Source organism: Pantherophis guttatus, chromosome 1, assembly GCF_059756535.1.
Source record: "Pantherophis guttatus breed Tessera chromosome 1, ASM5975653v1, whole genome shotgun sequence".
In the NCBI taxonomy this organism is placed as follows: Eukaryota; Metazoa; Chordata; class Lepidosauria; order Squamata; family Colubridae; genus Pantherophis; species Pantherophis guttatus.
This window is the reverse complement of record NC_142063.1, coordinates 320,820,036-320,838,449: the sequence shown is the minus strand read 5'-3', so window position 1 is coordinate 320,838,449 and position 18,414 is coordinate 320,820,036. Positions and strand designations below refer to the sequence as shown.

The 18,414-nt window shown below is 40.1% G+C and overlaps 1 protein-coding gene across 1 annotated transcript in view; it reads left to right on the top strand.

Moving 5' to 3' along the window:
• Positions 1 to 18,414, top strand: part of ELP3 (elongator acetyltransferase complex subunit 3) — a 106,630-nt gene that overhangs the window by 64,581 nt on the left and 23,635 nt on the right. The window contains exons 12-13 of the mRNA XM_034421250.3: positions 565 to 630; positions 6,101 to 6,328. Coding sequence (XP_034277141.2) covers positions 565 to 630; positions 6,101 to 6,328 — 294 coding nt within the window. The remainder of the gene's footprint in view (positions 1 to 564; positions 631 to 6,100; positions 6,329 to 18,414) is intronic.

The following is an 18,414-nucleotide window of genomic DNA, read 5'->3' as shown; positions in this document are numbered from 1 at the left end:
TTTAATGTAATCTCAGCCAGAATAAACAAGATACTTTTCATCACATTTGAAAGATTCTTGCCCCTAAGCCTTTCTTAGAGAAGCATGGCAAGTTTCAGTCCCTAAGCCATCAAGGAAAGCACACTCTACATTTATAACAAATTTTTCAGGAGTTTATCTGCACAGCTTTAAATTAGCATGATCTCTATCTCTGCTTCAATCCTTACTTATCCAGTGCAAAACACAGTTAACATTGGTGTCTCGTATTTGATGAGAAATTTCTGGCTGTTTTTTAAAAATATCGATACATTCCTCCATGAGATGCAGATCGCTGAAGGAAACCAGTGTGCTAATATATGTGATGGATGGGCTTTTATTTTATATCCCAGGCTTTTCCTTCCTTATCCTACAATGGATAAACAAGAATTTTTATTTTGAAATCTCCCCTTCAAATTGTCGTCTTGTCTATTTTAACTTAATTTTAAACCCTTGAGGAAGTGAGGGTGATGATGAAGGCACTATTCCTTAGCTTAAATACGTGGAATTCTTTTATCTGAAGCTTTATCGCTTACTCTTCCTATCTAGTGCCGTGATGTGAGAACAAGAGAAGTTGGAATACAAGAGATACATCACAAAGTCAGACCCTACCAGGTGAGCTTTGTTTTATTTGTTTTGTTTTGGTTTTTTTGCCTGTGAGTGTTAAAAAAAAGAACTTGACACCCTTTTATGGAGGTTGAGAGAGCAGAATTGCTTGTCTTTGTTCCCAAAGTAACAAAAGGAATCTGCCTTTTATCAAGCCAGATTGGTAGTCTAAATAACAGTGAATATGTCTTGAATAAAACATCTCAGCTAGTGATTCTCAATTGGTGATAGATGTACCATTAGTAGAAAGTGAAATGGAACCAAATTAGGTGGGATGCAGGCAGTGGTGAAATGTAAAATTTGTTACTACTGGTTTTGTGGGCGTGGCTTGGTGGGGGGTAATTTGGGTGGGCATGGCCAACTTTTTTTTTTTAGTTTTAAAACCATTTTTCTACAATGTCTTTGGCCAAAGAGGTTGTAAAACAAAATGTTTTTAAAAGCCACTGATGATCCCAGCTGAGTTGCCTGATCCTCAGAGGCTTTTTTTTCTTTTAAAAACATTTTTTCTACAATCTCTTCAGCCGAAGAGGTTGTAGAAAAAATGCTTATAAAAGCCTCTGACGATCCCAGCTGAGCCACACAATTGTCAGAGGCTTTTTTTTTTACTTTTAAAAGCATTTTTTCGGCCGAAGAGGTTGTTGAAAAATGCTTTTAAAAATAAGAAAAAAGCCTCTGATGATTGCGTGGCTCAGCTGGGCATTGTGAGGGGAGGGATTTTTGCTACCAGTTCTTCGAACCACCTGTCGCCATCACTACCGGATCGGCCGATCCGATCCAAACCGGGAACATTTCACTCCTGGATGCAGGGTATGTTTATATGTCCATCTGAGGAGAAAAGGCACAACTGCATCTCCTGATTCACTCTGCTGACCGTGGTTCACCCAGCTTTTTGTCCAAAGCATCCTCTTCTACTCTTGCACATCCTTGTCAGTTTTACAATTCCTGGAAGAAGAAAAATCATGCTTACCTTGCATCTGCCAGAATTTGAAATGATGCTGCCGTGGGTTTGCAGTGGCCATAGAGTCTATTGCTAGACTAGGGAATAATTGAACAATTGTCACTTGGCACCTTAGCAGCAACAGAAGCTATCAGAAGTGAAAGGCAATGTGTCATTCCTCTCTGCAAGCCAACTGGGTTGTCCCACATCCATCCCATAACACTCTCCTCCTTTCTTTTATAACTTCTGTTAGGCACTGATCTTGGCATTGGCCCTTGCATGCCCATTGACAGGATTCCAAATGGTCTCCTTTCCCACAGGGCAGCTTTGACTATTGCAAAGATTTATTGGGCATTGATCCTTTCCTTTCATTTTAACAGCTGCCTTCTAGGTAGAAATTTCCCACTTAGCAGCCAATAGTAGGGGAAGTAGTACTGGCTGAACTTCTGTCTCATCCATCATCGTTGTCCTAAAGGCATTTTTTTTTTTTTTTAGTATCTGAGAATCTAACAAGAATAGGTTAACCTGAGTGCCCTTTATCCAAACTCTTTTTTCCCATACCTTTTTATTTCTGGTGAAATCCAGATTCTTTGTCAGATGCAGTTGTAGATATAGAAGGTTGAGGATCATTGATCTTGTTCACTTTATTAGCGAAAATTATTCATTTTTTAAAAAAAAAATATGTTTATTTGAGGAAAAAAACCACTTCAGCAAATAAAATTAGCATAAGTCAAATAAACATGTTACCAAACATCTCAGCCAATTTAGGCTCAGAAAATTATTTTCCAGTTCAAAAAGCATGTTTATCCATAATTGGGTCTGTGATAGAAAACATTCTATTAACATTTTGTTAACATTCCAGAAAGCTGTGAAAACACTGCTTTTACAGAGAGCCCTCCAGGGCAAACAATGCTATTTAATTGGAGGAAAGTGCTTGGGGGTGGAGTGGGGGGTCCTGATTTATTCTGGCTATATGATGTTGCTTTGTGGTATGTTTTTATGAGATGAAAGCTGCCTAGAATCTTTCAATGAGACAGCACACAAATAGATATTGAAATTATAAAATATGCCACAGTTTAATCAGCTGTGGATGACAATTACAATATCTTTTGTTTCTAGTTACTTAGAACAGGAGCATAATCATTCACCATGGAACTTTAATTCCTGGAGTTAGTTTAAATAAATAAAATAAATAAATAACTTTATTGTCATTGTACGTGTATACACAGTATACCCATACAATGAAATTCACTTAACACCCAAAGATCAGGTCCAACACACATAACAATCCCCAAACACACTCCCACCCACCACAATTCTCCACCCCTAAACCACCCAAACATCCACACAACAGACCAGTTTAGAAGTAGACAACAAAGTGTCTACTTTGTTTCAAAAACAAAGTGAAGATGAATCCAGATTAGATGCTATAGCTATGGAAGAGGATCTTTCTGAATGGAGGGGTTCATTTTGTTCTGACCGAGGCGGCTCAGGTGGCAGCAGAATCCTGAAATGAATCTTAATAGCTTCAGCTAATAAACTGGTTGCAGGGGAAGAGAGCCAATTTGCACTAGTGGCAGGTTAAAATTTCAAGGTGCTTGTGATGAAACTGCCTTTGAAGAAGACTTGCAGAACTGAATACCACCAATTGAATATTGGTATAAACTATCAGCTTTATGACAGATGGACAGCCGAACTAGTTGCCAGTATTTTGGCGGCTACTTTAAACTGCAAGTTTTTATTTATTTATTTAATTTTATTTATTGATATTTCAACCTTGGAAGAAGGTTAAAGTCAAGGATAAACAACTCAAATTGCATATTGCCCCCAGAACCGTCTGTCCTGCTGCTGCAATTTGGTTACAAATCTCCCCAAAAATGCAGCTGGTACAAAATGTTAATGGGAAAGCTGCATTGGCATACAAAATATCTGCATTAAATCAGTTGATTACAAAGAGATGTCTGGAACCTTTGCAAAGTGCTGGTGGTTAGCATTAAATTCCTACATAGCATAACATCAGGATTCATCACACAACTCCTTTTCAGAATTAAATCTGCCTCTCCAGTCTAGTAATCTATACAAAGCCTTTGAGAGTTCCTCTTCCATGTGAGAAATACAGGGTACAGATCAGGGATGTCAAACTCACCCCTGTCGTCACGTCGTCATCATGTGATGTAACAGGACTTTTTTCCCCTTTGCTAAACCGGGGGTGGGTGTGGGCATGGCCAGCACGTGATGCATCTGGCCCCGGGCCATGAGCTTGATACCACTGGTATACAGTAGATGAATCTTCTCTGTGGTATCCCTGCTTTTTGAAGCTTCCCCTGGAAGTATGCATGATCCCAACTCTACTTGCATTGTGAAAGCAAATTAAAACAATTCTACTGTGCTCTTAGCTCAAGTTGATTGGGAGATTCTATCATAGGACATTATAGCAAATGGATTACGTTAATTAAAAGCAGCAGGGTTATTTTCCATTAGATGTTGATGGGAAATAAAATTGAAATCTTTAAGCCCTAGATTATGCTTAAAACATTAAACTTGAGAAAGCCATAGCATATGAGAGCTGTGATGGCACAGTGGTTAGTCTGCAGTATTGCAGGCTAACTCTATTGACTGCCAGCAATTCAATCCTGAGCGGCTCAAGGTTGCCTCAACTTTCCAAGGTAGCTAAAATGAGGATCTAGATAGTTGGGGCAATATGCTGACTCTGTAAACCGCTTAGAGAGGGCTGTAAAGCGCTGTGAAGCTGTATATAAGTGTAAGTGCTATTGCTATTCCCAACGCTCTAGAAAATCCTCAGTTTATATGAAATAATCCCAAGTACATCACATCATCTTCTGTATCAAGATTTATGCAGCATGGCCAGATATATAATCAGATTATGAGAAGCAACAAGAAGATTTTATAATAGACTCTATCTCCATAAGCAGAAGCAAGTTTGAGTCTAGAATTCAATGTCCAGTATCAATAGATATTCAGGAATTTGAGAAACAAAAGCAGGAACAAGGTGAAGAAATCTGGGCAGTCTCAGCAAGCACAGATACATAGAAGAACAAGCTGTCATTGACATTGTGTTTGACTTCTCTCAAGCAGAGGCTTATATAATGGAAGCTCCTGTCCTCTGCCCAGATAGTATCCCAGCTGATCAGAACTGGATCAGAAAGAGAGCTCCTTGAAAGGTCTCTAATGAGAAGTCAAGAGAGGATCTTTGGAAGATGGGACAAGGCAGGGGTTCTTACTAACGCAAAACAAAACTCCAAAGGAAATACTGTAGGCTGTCTTCAAGTGTTTCCTCTAGAGCAGCAACTGAACTAACCCAACAATAACCAATTGAAGCATGGCTTCAATTCCAGATTTGGGCTGGCCTGCATGTAGAGGGGCCCACAGTCTTCCTATTCTAGTGACTAGACCAGTGATGGCTAACGTTTTTGTCGTTGCGGGTCAAAAGTGCACCCATAATGCAATGCGTGTGCGCCCCCGCCCCCCTGTACATGCATATGTGTTCCCCCTTCTCCCTGCGCATGCGTGCATGCCCCCCACGCTCCCCACGCCCCATTTTGGGCCTAGTAGGCCTCCCTTGCAGCCTCCTGGGACCAAAAATGGGCCGCGCGGGGGGGTGCGGTGACCCCCCCCATACAGCCTGGTTTTGGTCCCAGGAGGCTGCAGGGGGGCCTACTATGCCAAAAATAGGCTGGGGGGGCATGCTGCACCCCCCCACTCCCCCGCCCCTGCACATGAGTGCGTGACCCGCCCCCACTGCCTGGGCATGAACGGCAGAGACCCGAAAATCAGCTGGCTGGCGGGAGGCACACACGCATGCGGGGTGGAGCTGAGCTGGCCAACGGCTTGCTTGCCATAGGTTCGCCATCACAGGACTAGACTATTTGTATCTATATTGCTTGCAATGCCAGAAGTTGTTCAAACCCTACCTTTTTTTTTTACTTCTGGGGTGCTACCCTGTTTCCCCCAAAATAAGACATCTCCTGATAATAAGCCCAATCGGGCTTTTGAGCGCATGGCAATAAGGCCAAATTCTTATTTCAGGGTTCAAAAAAATATAAGACAGGGTCTTATTTTCGGGGGAACACAGTAAGAGCCTAAGATTAAACAAGCATCCTATTTTTTGTAACATGTTTGTTCCCACAGTGGCCAACTATAAGCAAAAAGTGCATACGTTGTGGCTAAGCACGATGCTTCTTCATATATTCTCAGCAGAAGGTGTTGAGAGGCCGCAAATGCTGAGGTCTCTTCTAAGAAGTGTTCATGGGATTTTCCACAAAAGATGTTTTCATTTAACATTTTAACCCCTGTGGAAAGACAATAATCAGACTTTTGGACTCTTATCTAGGTTGTTAAAAATCAATCTATTGTGACTTACACATTGAGAAACAATTTCATGCTATTTTTCTCCTGCACAAAGAATTACCTGCATCACCATGAAATTGGCTTTGGCCCCTTTTGAGTGCTGCACAATTTTTATGGTGACAACTGTCTAATATCATTTATCAACCTTTTGGCTCTTCTTTCTCTTTTGATCAGGTTGAACTGGTCCGGAGAGACTATGTGGCCAATGGTGGTTGGGAGACCTTTCTTTCTTATGAAGATCCTGAGCAGGACATCCTGATTGGACTTCTACGTTTGCGGAAATGTTCGGAGGACACATTCAGATCTGAGCTGAAGGGTGGTGTTTCTATTGTCCGGGAACTCCATGTCTATGGGAGTGTGGTTCCTGTTAGCAGCCGAGATCCCTCTAAATTCCAGCATCAGGTAACTGCAGCTTATTAAAGTGAATGGTGGCAGCAACATATAGAATTAATCTATCTGTCTTTGATGCATTTTGATTTTTGAGCTTTTGAATGGGGTATCATTTTATAATAAATATAAAAGTAAGTAAAATCTCCTTTGAGTCAAGCTAAACTCCAGATGATCTTCACTTGATTAGGTAATTTTCTTGGCAGTAAGATGGATGAAGCTTGTCACTGCATTCATCTAGGGCAGGAGTGTCAAACACAAGGCCCATGGGCCGGATCCAGCCCGCGATGTCGGATCTGGCCCGCAAGTCTGTCCTGGAAAAAGTAAGGGGCCAGCCTGCATCACTTCAGCCTGGAAAATGTAAGAGGCTGGCCTACGTCGCTTCGGCCTGGTCTACCCATGTCGCTTCGGCCCAGTCTACCCGCATTTCTTCAGCCCAGTTTACCCGATGCGAAGAGGAAATATCAGGCCAGTGTGGCTTTGGCCCGGTCTACCCAGTGTGAAGAGGAAACATCAGCCCAGTGTGGCTTCAGCCCGGTCTACCCAGTGCGAAGAGGAAACATGCCAGCAGTTTGGGAAGTGGCATCAAGATGGTTACACCCACCCAGTTGGCCACGCATGCCTGCCCCCCGAAGTCAACCCTGAAGTGGCCCTCAATGAAATTGAGTTTGACACCACTGATCTAGGGATACTTTTTCAAATTCCTAATCTAGCTAATTGTATTTCCTGGCGGTTTTATATCAAAATAGAAATGAAGAGTACTTCTGTATAGGTTTTGAAATCAGCCAAGATTAGCTACATATTAGCACCTAATTAGGTCTTTTTAACAGTAGCATTATTTGCATTCCAATCAAGAAAATACATGTTATTTCAATAATGTTTGCATTCCTGCAGCCGTATCTCTTCAGTGTTGCTTTCTGTGTCTATTCTCATGCTAGTCTCCACTGCTATACTTTCTTTTGAATGACTGTATGAACGTCCTTGTACAGTGCATACAGGTGAAATGCTAGAGATTAGTAGCAAAGTGTAGACAAATAGTGGCTCCTGGAGAAAAAATTTAAAAAAAACACATGAAGAAAACATTTTCCTTTTTTAATTTTGTCAAGTGTTATGGTGGAAGAATCAGAAATTAGATATAAAAATATTTCATAAATCTTTAAAATATATATAAGTGTTAAGATTTTTTTTCCCTTGGGCTGAGAAAAATGCCTTTTATATCAAGTTGTAAACAGGCTACATAATGTAAATGTTGCTCAGTAATGGTTTCCTCATTGTTTGAACCATGATTCCTGTATATTCTGTTCAGTGTTTCCAATGCTACCACTATCAATTTGATATCCATATTTGGGCCTTAATAGAGTCATCTTATAAGGGAGATGGAATGAATGAATGAATGAATGAATGAATGAATGAATGAATGAATGAATGAATGTTTGTCATACCCTTGTACAATAACTTCAGAATTATAGTACATGGGCATCTGTAGCAGTAATACTTGCTCTCTCTAATATTGTTATATTAGCAGTTTTGCTTCTACAGAAGTCAGAAAGCTGTTCTTTATAGGCATATTTTACAGTAAATCCTGTGAACTTTATTTTTTTATTAAAATTTTATGCCTCAAAAAAAAAAACACCTCAGTTATCTTTGATGCCAGTGGGCAACCAACTCCTTGTTGGAGACTTTGGGTAAAAGTACTACTAATTATTAATACCAATAGAATTAACTGTTGGAGCACCTAATTGATATGTGCCATTTTTTCTTATGGATCTATTCTATTGCTTTCTAATTTGATATTTTCCATGTGTCTTCAACTACAGCTGCCATAATTTTCTTCCATAAGTGAGGCAAGACTAGATTATATACATATTCGTTTGTGGGTATGTGTGTGCGTGCATCTTTGAGTCAATATTTACTCCTAATGATTCCCTTGACAAGTCCCTGCAGTTTTTTTGGCAATATTTTGGAAGCGGTTTGCCATTCCTTTCGTCCTAGGGCTGAGAGAGAGTGACTAGCTCAAGGTTTTGTGGCTTTGTGCCTAAGACAGAAGTAGAATTCATGGTCTTTCATTTTCCAGGATGGTGCCTTAACCACTACACCAAACTGGCTCTCTTTTTCTATCATTTGGTTTCATTAAGGTGAGTCCTTACCCTATCTATTTCTGGATTGATACCAGGCCCAACCCAAGAAGGACACAGAACAATCCTGCTAAGGCTCAGTTCTTTATTTGCTTATACCATATAGACAGAATCGTACCATACTAACCTAAGATACTCTAATCCTAATGGATATCCCCTAGGAGATTCTAAGGAGTGGCTATCCTTAATCTCTTTCTCTGATCCAGCTCAGGGCTGTGATATCTCTTTTCTCATCCCCTCTTATTGGAAGGTACTCTCTCCTTCATGAGAAGCTGCCCTTTCATTGTAGTCCGTCACACTCTCCCCGCCTTCCTTTTCATAGACACATTCCATTTGTAGATAGACTTCGTAGAGATAATCTTCTCTACTTACATGTTTTGTTCTGGCACTAAAATTAGTGTATTGGCAAGGGCATTTCTAGCTTAAATTTCTCAGTGACTCTCTGGTTTTCTGAGCAGTGGAAAGTTCTTTTTGCATACTACCCTAGGAGAGCCTCCACTTACAGCCTGGCTATGTTGATAAGACCCAGATTGCCTCACGTCAAGCCCAGATACGATAACATCCTTGGAATAAGTTCTTGCTTTACGAGCCGTGGTGGCACAGTGGTTAGAAAGCAGTATTGCAGGCTAATTCTGCTGACTACCAGCAGTTCGATTCTCACGGGCTCAAGGTTGACTCAGCCATCCATCCATCCTTCCGAGATTTTTATTTATTTATTTATTTTTTTATTTTAATTTGATTTATATGCCGCCCTTCTCCGAAGACTCAGGGCGGCTTACAATGTGCTCAGCAATAGCCTTCATCCTTTTGTATATTTATACAAAGTCAGCTTATTGCCCCCACAAACTGGGTCCTCATTTCACCTACCTTGGAAAGGATGGAAGGCTGAGTCAACCTTGAGCCTTGGCGAGATTCGAACCCTGCAGTAATTGCAGGCAGCTGGTCTTAATAAGCTTAATAACAGGGTGCTTTAAACCCCTGTACCACCAAGGCTCTTGGTGGTAAAAAGATTGGTAAAATGAGGATCCAGATTGTTGGGGACAATATGCTGGCTCTGTAAACTGCTTAGAGAGGGCTGTAAAATACTGTGAAGTGGTATATAAGTCTAAGTGGTATTGCTATTGCCTTACCATAATAAATGTGTGTTTTCACAATGTGTTTATAGTGCATTTCCTTTCCTTTACCTCAATTCTCTGCCATGTGGGCTGTGCAGCTGCTTCCCATCATTGCTTTTTTCTCTCTCAATAAATGGAATACAGTTAAGTAAATATTAAATTAAGTGTCTCTTGGATGTGATCATTAGTTTGCCACCTTTGAGCTTTTAGCCAGAATAGAGAAATTATCAACATGCACTTTATATACCTAATGTTTTCAGTTCAAGTCATTGCGATTTAAAAGGAGGTATTTTGAAGCGTTCTTTTTTTTTGGCTATGTGCATTAGAATGTGACTTCTGTTTGATGGTAATAACCCTGGGCAATGAGGCAGCAGCAATAGAGAACTAGGGGAAAGGAGCAGAAAATGAATTCTTACTTCACGAAAGTGAAATTTCAAAAGCTAGGAGTGGAAAAAGTGGTTGACGCATGTGGAAGACAAAAGGGAGAGAAATCTATTGAATAAAGCTAGTACTAATAAAGGGAAATAGATTGGAAGCCAGGTCCTGAGTGGATGACGCACGAAGATGGACTGGAGGAATGTAGCTGCGGTACTCCAGAAACGGCACTATTTTGCTTCCTCTTTCCCTCCCACGCTTGACATTCCTAGAGCACAATAGAATACTTCATAGCACATAGGTCATGTAAAGCTGTATTAATTTATGGATAATCTTCTTGGAAAAAAAGGACTGGATTCTTTCCTCTAACTCTTTTCTCTACCTTGGCCTATTCCTGCTGGTACAACTAAGCGACAGAAAAATATATTGGGCAAAATTGTTTCAACCGCACTGTTCTTCCTGGGCTGCCATGACCAGCTGTTTTGACTGCTGCTCTACTGCCAAGTCAACACCCATTTATAAAGTTGACATAACTCTCTGCTATCTCATTTTACATTAATCAAAATCTTAATGTGAAATCAACAAATCTATACCAGTATCAAAATGACCAGACTTTGCCCTCCTCTCACTGTCTGTAAGCTCAGTTTTTCAGCCAGCTGAGCCATCATGTGCTCCACAGTTGTTGAGAAAGTCCATTCCTACACGATTAGGCATTTTCAGATATGTGTCTGGCAGTGGTGGGTTTCAAAAATTTTTACTACCGGTTCTGTGGATGTGGCTTGGTGGGCGTGGCATGGCTTGGTGGGCATGGCAGGGGAAGGAGACTGTAAAATCTCCATTCCCACCCCACTCCAGGGGAAGGATACTGCAAACTCCCCATTTCCTCCCGATCAGCTGGGACTTGGAGAGCAGACAATAGATGGGGGCAGGGCCACTCAGAATTTTTACTACCGGTTCTCCAAACTACTCAAAATTTCCGCTACCAGTTCTCCAGAACTGGTCAGAACCTGCTGAAACCCACCTCTGGTGTCTGGCCATTATTGGAGCTGGTTTAATTTGAATAAAATCCCTTTGTGAGTGAAACAGTGTTTTGCTCTCTTCTTTAAAATTAGTAAATAACGCAGGTAAATACTCTGATATATCCTGATTTAGTCATGTGGGAAATCAAGCTGTCTTCCTAGGAGCGTTTCCAAGCATTTCTTAAAATGGAGGACAAAATCAGAAGATGTAATTCTCTCGTTCTAGCTGCCCCATGTTCCACCAGATGCTACTTTAAGGAGATCTTCTGCATAGCTTAATACACCTCCTCAATCTTCTGCATAGCTTAATACACCATAGGAAGAATGGAAGACATAAATCTCCCACCAAAGATTCTAGCCCAATATACTTCCCTTTTCTCTTAGTTGATGGCCATAGCATTTAGGCTTATATACCGCTTCACAGAGCTTTACAGCCCTCTCTAAGCAGTTTACAATGTCAGAATATGACCCCCAACAATCTGGGTCCTCATTTTACCGACCTCGGAAGGATAGAAGGCTGAATCAATCTTGAGCATCGTGAGATTTGAACTGCCAAATTGCAGGCAGCCGGCAGTCAGAAGAAGCCTGCAGAACTGCATTCTAACTACTGCGCCACCAGGGCTCATGATAAAGGGAAATAACAATGATTAGGGAGATTTAGGTTTAAATCCACCCTACCCATGAAAGCTTATTCGTGACTTGGGCCAGTCCAATCTGTTGCACAAGGCTTTAGACCAGGGGTCCCCAACCCCCGGTCCATGGACCAGCACCACTTCACAGCATGCCAGAAACCAATCCGCGCAAACAAGCGAAGCCCCATCCGCGAGATGCAGGCAGCCCATGAAACCATTCCCTCTCCAGTCCATGGAAAAGCCTCTCTCCACAGAACCAGTCCCTGGTGCCCAAAAGCTTGGGGGCCACTGCTTTAGACCAAAAGGGAAAATAAAACGAAGGATGGAATACTGCATATGGGTAGTCCATGATTTATCCCCACAGTTGGGACCAGAAATTCTGTTGCTAAGCAAGGTGGTGGTTAAGCCTGATGGCTCAGCCCACAGCTGTGATTGTCAAAGCCTTTTTTTAACCTTTTAAAAGCATTTTTTACAACCTATTCGACCGAATAGGTTGTAAAAAAATACTTTAAAAAAGTTTTTTAAAAATTGGCCACGCCCACCCAGTCACATTAATACACCCTCCCACCAAGCCATGCCCACAGGACCAGTAGTAACAAATTTTAGATTTCACCACTGGGGCTACCTGTACATCTTCTTGACTTGTAAGAAAGAAAGATGGGAACAAACGTAACTAATTTTACCTGTCCCTCATTCTTTTCATCTTAAAGCATGTTAAACTATGCAGCTTTACCCAGAAAGAGAGCCTTTCATGACCATCGATGTTCCCCTGCCATGATTTCTCATTTAATTGACATGGTTGTCATGGTGAAATAGTTTTATTTTTGGAGCTGAGCCACATTATATGTTCATAAACATGATGTTATATTGCCTTTTAAAATCTTCCTTATCTGATAAGTCAGTTGCAGAAAATAATTGGCCCTATTTATAACAGGTACATTTACGAGCTAAAATGTTCTTCTACAATGCTTTTCAGATGCAATTCCTTTTATTTTTAAGTTGGACTGCCCATCATAAACTTGAAGATAAAATCACACAAATCATTTCCTTAGATCATTTCAGATCCTTCCTGAGCTGAAGCTATTTGTGCTCGGCTAGATAACACTGAATAACACAACAACACTGTAGGAAAATGAAATGGCGATTGTGTTAATATTGCTAATTGAGAAATGCCAGTTTTGTGTGCATTAATTGTTTTGAGTGGAGCTTGGCTTGTTTGTCCTATACAAAGTGAATTGTGTGACTGACAGTTGTATCGTAGGTAAAATTATGAATGGAACAAATGAAGCCCCAGTTATGTAGATTGACATTACAGGATCCTGTAACAATAGTATCAGCATACACAGAGGATGCCATTAGTTGAAAATTGCTTTTCTTACACCGTTTGTTTCTTCTGCATCTTTCTGAGATGGTCTGTATTGCTAGTGTGTTATCATTTGGGATTGGACAATTGTCTGTAAGAAAGTACAGGCCAATCATTAAGATCTGTGAGTGGAAAGGCTTTAGTGCCAAGCTGAGTTGGATCTCATATGTTTGAATTGGTTATAGTTGAGAGCTAGATGGGACAAGTGATGTTCTGTCATTTTCTTTTCTAAATCTCTCCTGTAGCGGGTTATTCTAGCGTACCAGCCTGGACTTGTTGATCAGAATTTTTTTTCCCAGTTCATTGGCTGGATATGGCAGTTTGAGAAATATCCACTGTAAATTGCTGTGAATCTCTTCTTCATGGGTGGGCAAATAACAGCCCACAACACACGCACAGAAGATCGTACTGCCAAAATTAAGTGGTAAAATATCCAAAGATGGAATTGGTTTGATTCCCAGAAGTTTCCTGTTCTTACTTAAAATGAAAAACTTGAAACAACTGCCCAAAGGCCACAAAAAACTACGCCCGCTGCTCCTTCAAGTGATGTTACAATATCCCCAGAGGACTTGTAAAAAGGTTAGATCATGATAACTGGACCAAAGTTGATTAAATTGAGATGTTTCATTACTCATCCAAGTAATGACTTCAGTCAAATGAAAATTTTAGTTAGGCATAGAGTCTACATTTACATATCCCCAAAGGACCTCTCGTGTGCCTTCAGTAGATAAAGGCAGTGATTCCCAGCCTGGGGAAACTGTTTTCTTCTGCTCCTTCTGATAATAGTTAAATAGTTACTGCTCTATCCTGGGAATCTGGTGATACATTTTGTAGCATTGTGGGCAAACGTATCTAGGTATGTATAATAGATAATAGGGTTTCAGTAGTGTACTGTATATAGCATGTTTGCACATTAGGCAGTTTCACAGTTCTGTCCTGAAATTTAATTAATTACAAGCTTCTAGCCTAATCTAGGCAAAACTAACTTTGTACATATATACTATTCAGTTTTGGGGTAAGCAACTCTATTCACAATGCAGCAACTTTCTCCCATTCATACTTTCACAGTGAGTTACTAAAGTGCCAAAATCTGGTCACTTCATACTCCACACAGCACAAAGCCACACTGCATTTCCCAAGTTTTGCTCATTGTCACTCTTTCAGATAGATTTTTCTCAAACATTTTCTCAGAAAACATAGCAAGCCATGTCTCTATGGTTTTGCATTCAATGCTATTATCTTTAGAGTTAAGGTATTCTTCCAGTTGCCATACATAGTTGTAATCTTCACAATCTTATAGTTATAGCACTTAGACTTATACAGCACTTCATAGTATTTTATAGCACTCTCTGAGCGGTTTTCAGATGTCAGCATGTTGCCCCCAAAAATCTGGGTCCTCATTTTACCAACCTTGGAAGGATAGAAGGCTGAGTCAACGTTGAGCCGGTCAGAATCGAACTCCTGGCACTCAGCAGAGTTAGCCTGCAATACTACATTTTAACCAATGCGCTGCCGTAGCTTATATTAAATAAGTTGCACAGCCACTCCATGACCAAACCATATCCATATTTTTATATTTTTATAATTAGCCCATCTACACTTGCAGGCTTACTATTTTTAAGTATTTTCATTGCCTTTATCTTCATAAATGATTTAGATGAGGGAATAGAAGGGGAATGCATCAAATTTGCAGATGATACTAAGCTGGCAGGAATAGCTAACATCCCAGAAGATAAGCTCAGGATCCAAAAAGATCTTGACAGACTTGCACAACGGGCCCTATCCAACAACATGAAATTTAATGTGGAGAAAAACAAGGTTTTACACCTGGGCAGGAAAAATCAAAGGTACAAGTACAGATTAGGTGAAACCTGGCTCAAAAACAGTAACTGTGAGAGGGACCTTGGACTCCTGGTGGACGATCACTTGAATATGAACCAGCACTGTGCGGTAGCAGCCAAAAAAGCTGATACAATCCTTGGTTGTATAAACAGAGGCATAGAATCAAAATCACAGGAAGTGTTAGTACCGCTTTATAAAGCCTTAGTAAGACCTCACCTGGAATACTGTATCCAGTTTTGGTCACCACATTACAAAAAAGTTGTTGAGACAACTTTGGAAAACGTGCAGAGAAGAGCAACTAACAACAATTAAGGGCTTGGAGATTCAATCATATGATGAACAGTTGCTGGATTTGGGGTTGGCTAGTCTAGAGAAAAGAAGGACTAGGGGGGACATGATAGCAGTACTCCAATATTTGAGAGGCTGCCACAAAGAGGAGGGGGTCAATTTAATTTCCAAAGCACCAAAGGGCAGGACAAGAAACAATGGATGGAAACTAATCAAGGAGAGAAACAACGTGGAATTAATAAGAAACTTCCTAACAGCGAAGACAATTAACCAGTGGAACAGCTTGCCTTCAGAAGTTGTGGGTGCTTCATCATTGGAGGTTTTTAAGAAGAGACTGCACCAGGGGTGAAATGCTCCTGGTTCGGACTGGATCACCTGATCCAGTAGTGATGGCAGCGAGTGGTTCGGAGAACCGGTAGCAAAAATCCCTGAACCCACCCACCCACCCCCATGCCCAGCTGAGCCGCGCAATCATCAGAGGCTTTTTGTTTTATTTTTAAAAGCATTTTTTCTACAACCTCTTTGGCTGAAAAAATGCTTTTAAAAGTAAAAAAAAAAAAAGCCTCTGATGATCCTGCGGCTCAGCTGGGATCGTCAGAGGTTTTTAAAAGCATTTTTTTACAACCTCTTCAGCCAAAGAGATTGTAGAAAAAATGGTTTTAAAAGTTAAAAAAAAAAAAGTTGGCCATGCCCACCCAGTCACATTACACCCCCCACACCAAGCCACGCCCACATCGTTGTTACTACCAGTTCACCCACACGGTGAACCGGTAGTAACAACACCACTGGACTGCACAGCCACTTGTCTGAAATGGTATAGGATCTCCTGCTTGAGCATGCCTCCAAGAATAGAGCCTTCCAGCTCTATTCTGATTGAAAATTTATTCTTCACCTCTATTTCTTGGACACTAACACAATATTCACTTCAGTTCTGTATTTCAACATATTTATTTTATTTCCATATAGATCCCTAAAATATTCCATCATCATTCTCTTATTTCATCTTCCTTCCACATCATTTGATTTCTATTATTTTTAATTCCTTTCACTATGCTGGAAGCTCATTGTTTAGCCCCCTTCACCTAAATTATTATTTCTATTAAAACCATTCTGCCTTTTCTCTGCTTCTTAATCTTGTTTCTTGTTCTTTCACTATATTCCTTGAAACTATATTTTATCCTCTATTGACATGCAATATCTTTCTTTCTCATTTTTTTTGCATTAATATTCCCTTACAGTAATTGCATTTCCAGAACCTTTTTTATTTCTGCACGCCAACGAAGATCTTTGTTCATATTTCTCCAGATACCTGTGTGACATTCTATAAAATAATTCCTTTTACTCTGTTCCAAGCAGCTACCACACCCTCTTTCTACATTTTATCAGGAAATTTTTAAAAAAATATAGTCTAATACTTTTTATAGGATTAATATTTTCTTTTTCTGCATGCGTTCTACTTTCACTCATGGTTTTCACATCTGTCTTTTCCTTCCACATCTATTTCCCAGATATATTTCTGACTTTACCAAAAAAAAAAAAAGGTCTGTCCCATATCCAGAACATCTCATTACCAATGTAGCTTTCACAGATGTTTTGTCTTTCATTATAAACAAGCATATCAATAATCTTTTCTATTTATTTATTTTCCATTTGCAGAAATGAATAGTTATGTGCAAATGATATATTTGAAATAATATCGTACTTTAAGCAACCACCAAACCATCTCATTTTGGCTCATTTTTGGCTCAATTTGTTTTTATATTGTTTCCACCCATCCATTCATTTCATCTAACAGAATAATGCTTACTTTAGGATTGCATTCATTTACAATGTTGTCTACTTTTTTCCCCCAAACCCATCCTTGGTTCTTCCATTATCCTATTATTCACCAAAACATGTTTTCATCAAACTATGAAGTCCTACTTTGATACCCAGCCACAAAGTCATGGATAAAACCAATTCATATGTTTTAGTTCCCTCATTCATTTCTTTATGCATATATTTGACTTCACAAGATTGGGCCACTTTCATTCAAGTCTATTATATTTTTTCCCTTTCTCTTAGTTCCACAAACACATAACATATACACAGTCAACTTTCAATTAATGATCTTTGGTTCAGCTGATTTTGAACATAACAGGCAAAATCTAAGGTTACACTTTACCCAAAACAACAGACAAAATTTATTGTTTGCAATCAGTCTGGACAATGCACATACATTATCAAAGTTTTATGCACAAAGTGTACAGTTTATAGAATCTATGTACATTTTACTCATGCATAAAATCCCACTAATGGACATTAGGCTTTAACAGATTTCCAATTAGTCTGTTAAATCAAGCATTTAGTCTATTTTTATTTCTTCATTTCATTCGTTGTCACATACCGTATTTTTCGCACTATAAGACGCACCTAACCATAAGACACACCTAGGTTTAGAGGAGGAAAACAAGAAAAAAAATATCAGGTGGAGCCTGAAAGGACCATAGATAGGTGTCCTCTCATGTGCCGGCTCTGCCTATTGACTCCTGCACTGCAGAAAAGAGACAGAAGAAGCGGGCAATGACAAAGACAGAAGAAGCGGGGTTCAGCACTGTAAAAGGAACCCCGCCACCACCACCCGGCTGCTATTCACCAAGGACCAGCACCCTTTCCACCCACTTTTGTGGGGGGAGTGTGTCTTATGGAGCGAAAAATATGGTACTTCATTATTTACTGTTCTTAAATTTCCAGTTATACTGTTCCATATGTCATGAACTTCGCTAGAGTGGCCTTAACATTTCTAGTGGGTGTCTGTGCCTGTCAAGGACTGGTACAATTATGATGATGATGATGATGATGATGATGATGCCAGCAAAGTCCCAAAACAACTTCCATATCTTAACAAACCTATCCCTTTTATATACTTTCACTAAGACTTGCCTGGCCTCAGACATTTAATTAAGTTGCTTGTAGGGTTGATGTGACACTTTGCCAGGTTTAGCATGTACGGAAAAAGCTTTAACTTTCAAATTACTTGACATTTCTGTCCCAATCACGGCATCTCACCCTGCCATACTGTCCATAGATCCTGACCTTCTGACATCCATCATGGCTTTGTTCAAATGAGGCTTTCAGACTGTAATTTTAGAAAGATAGAGAAAATATAGATTATGAGCCTGAGTCATAGCCGTGCTCTAGGCAGCATTATTTGCTATTGCTAAATATTGTATCAGCTATTTCAGTTACTCATGTTCTATAGGTGCCAATGTTATCCAGACAGGCTCCCATTATTCATTGTATGCATGGTAGGACCTCTAGAGACAAACTTGCAAGCCAATATAGTGGGCATC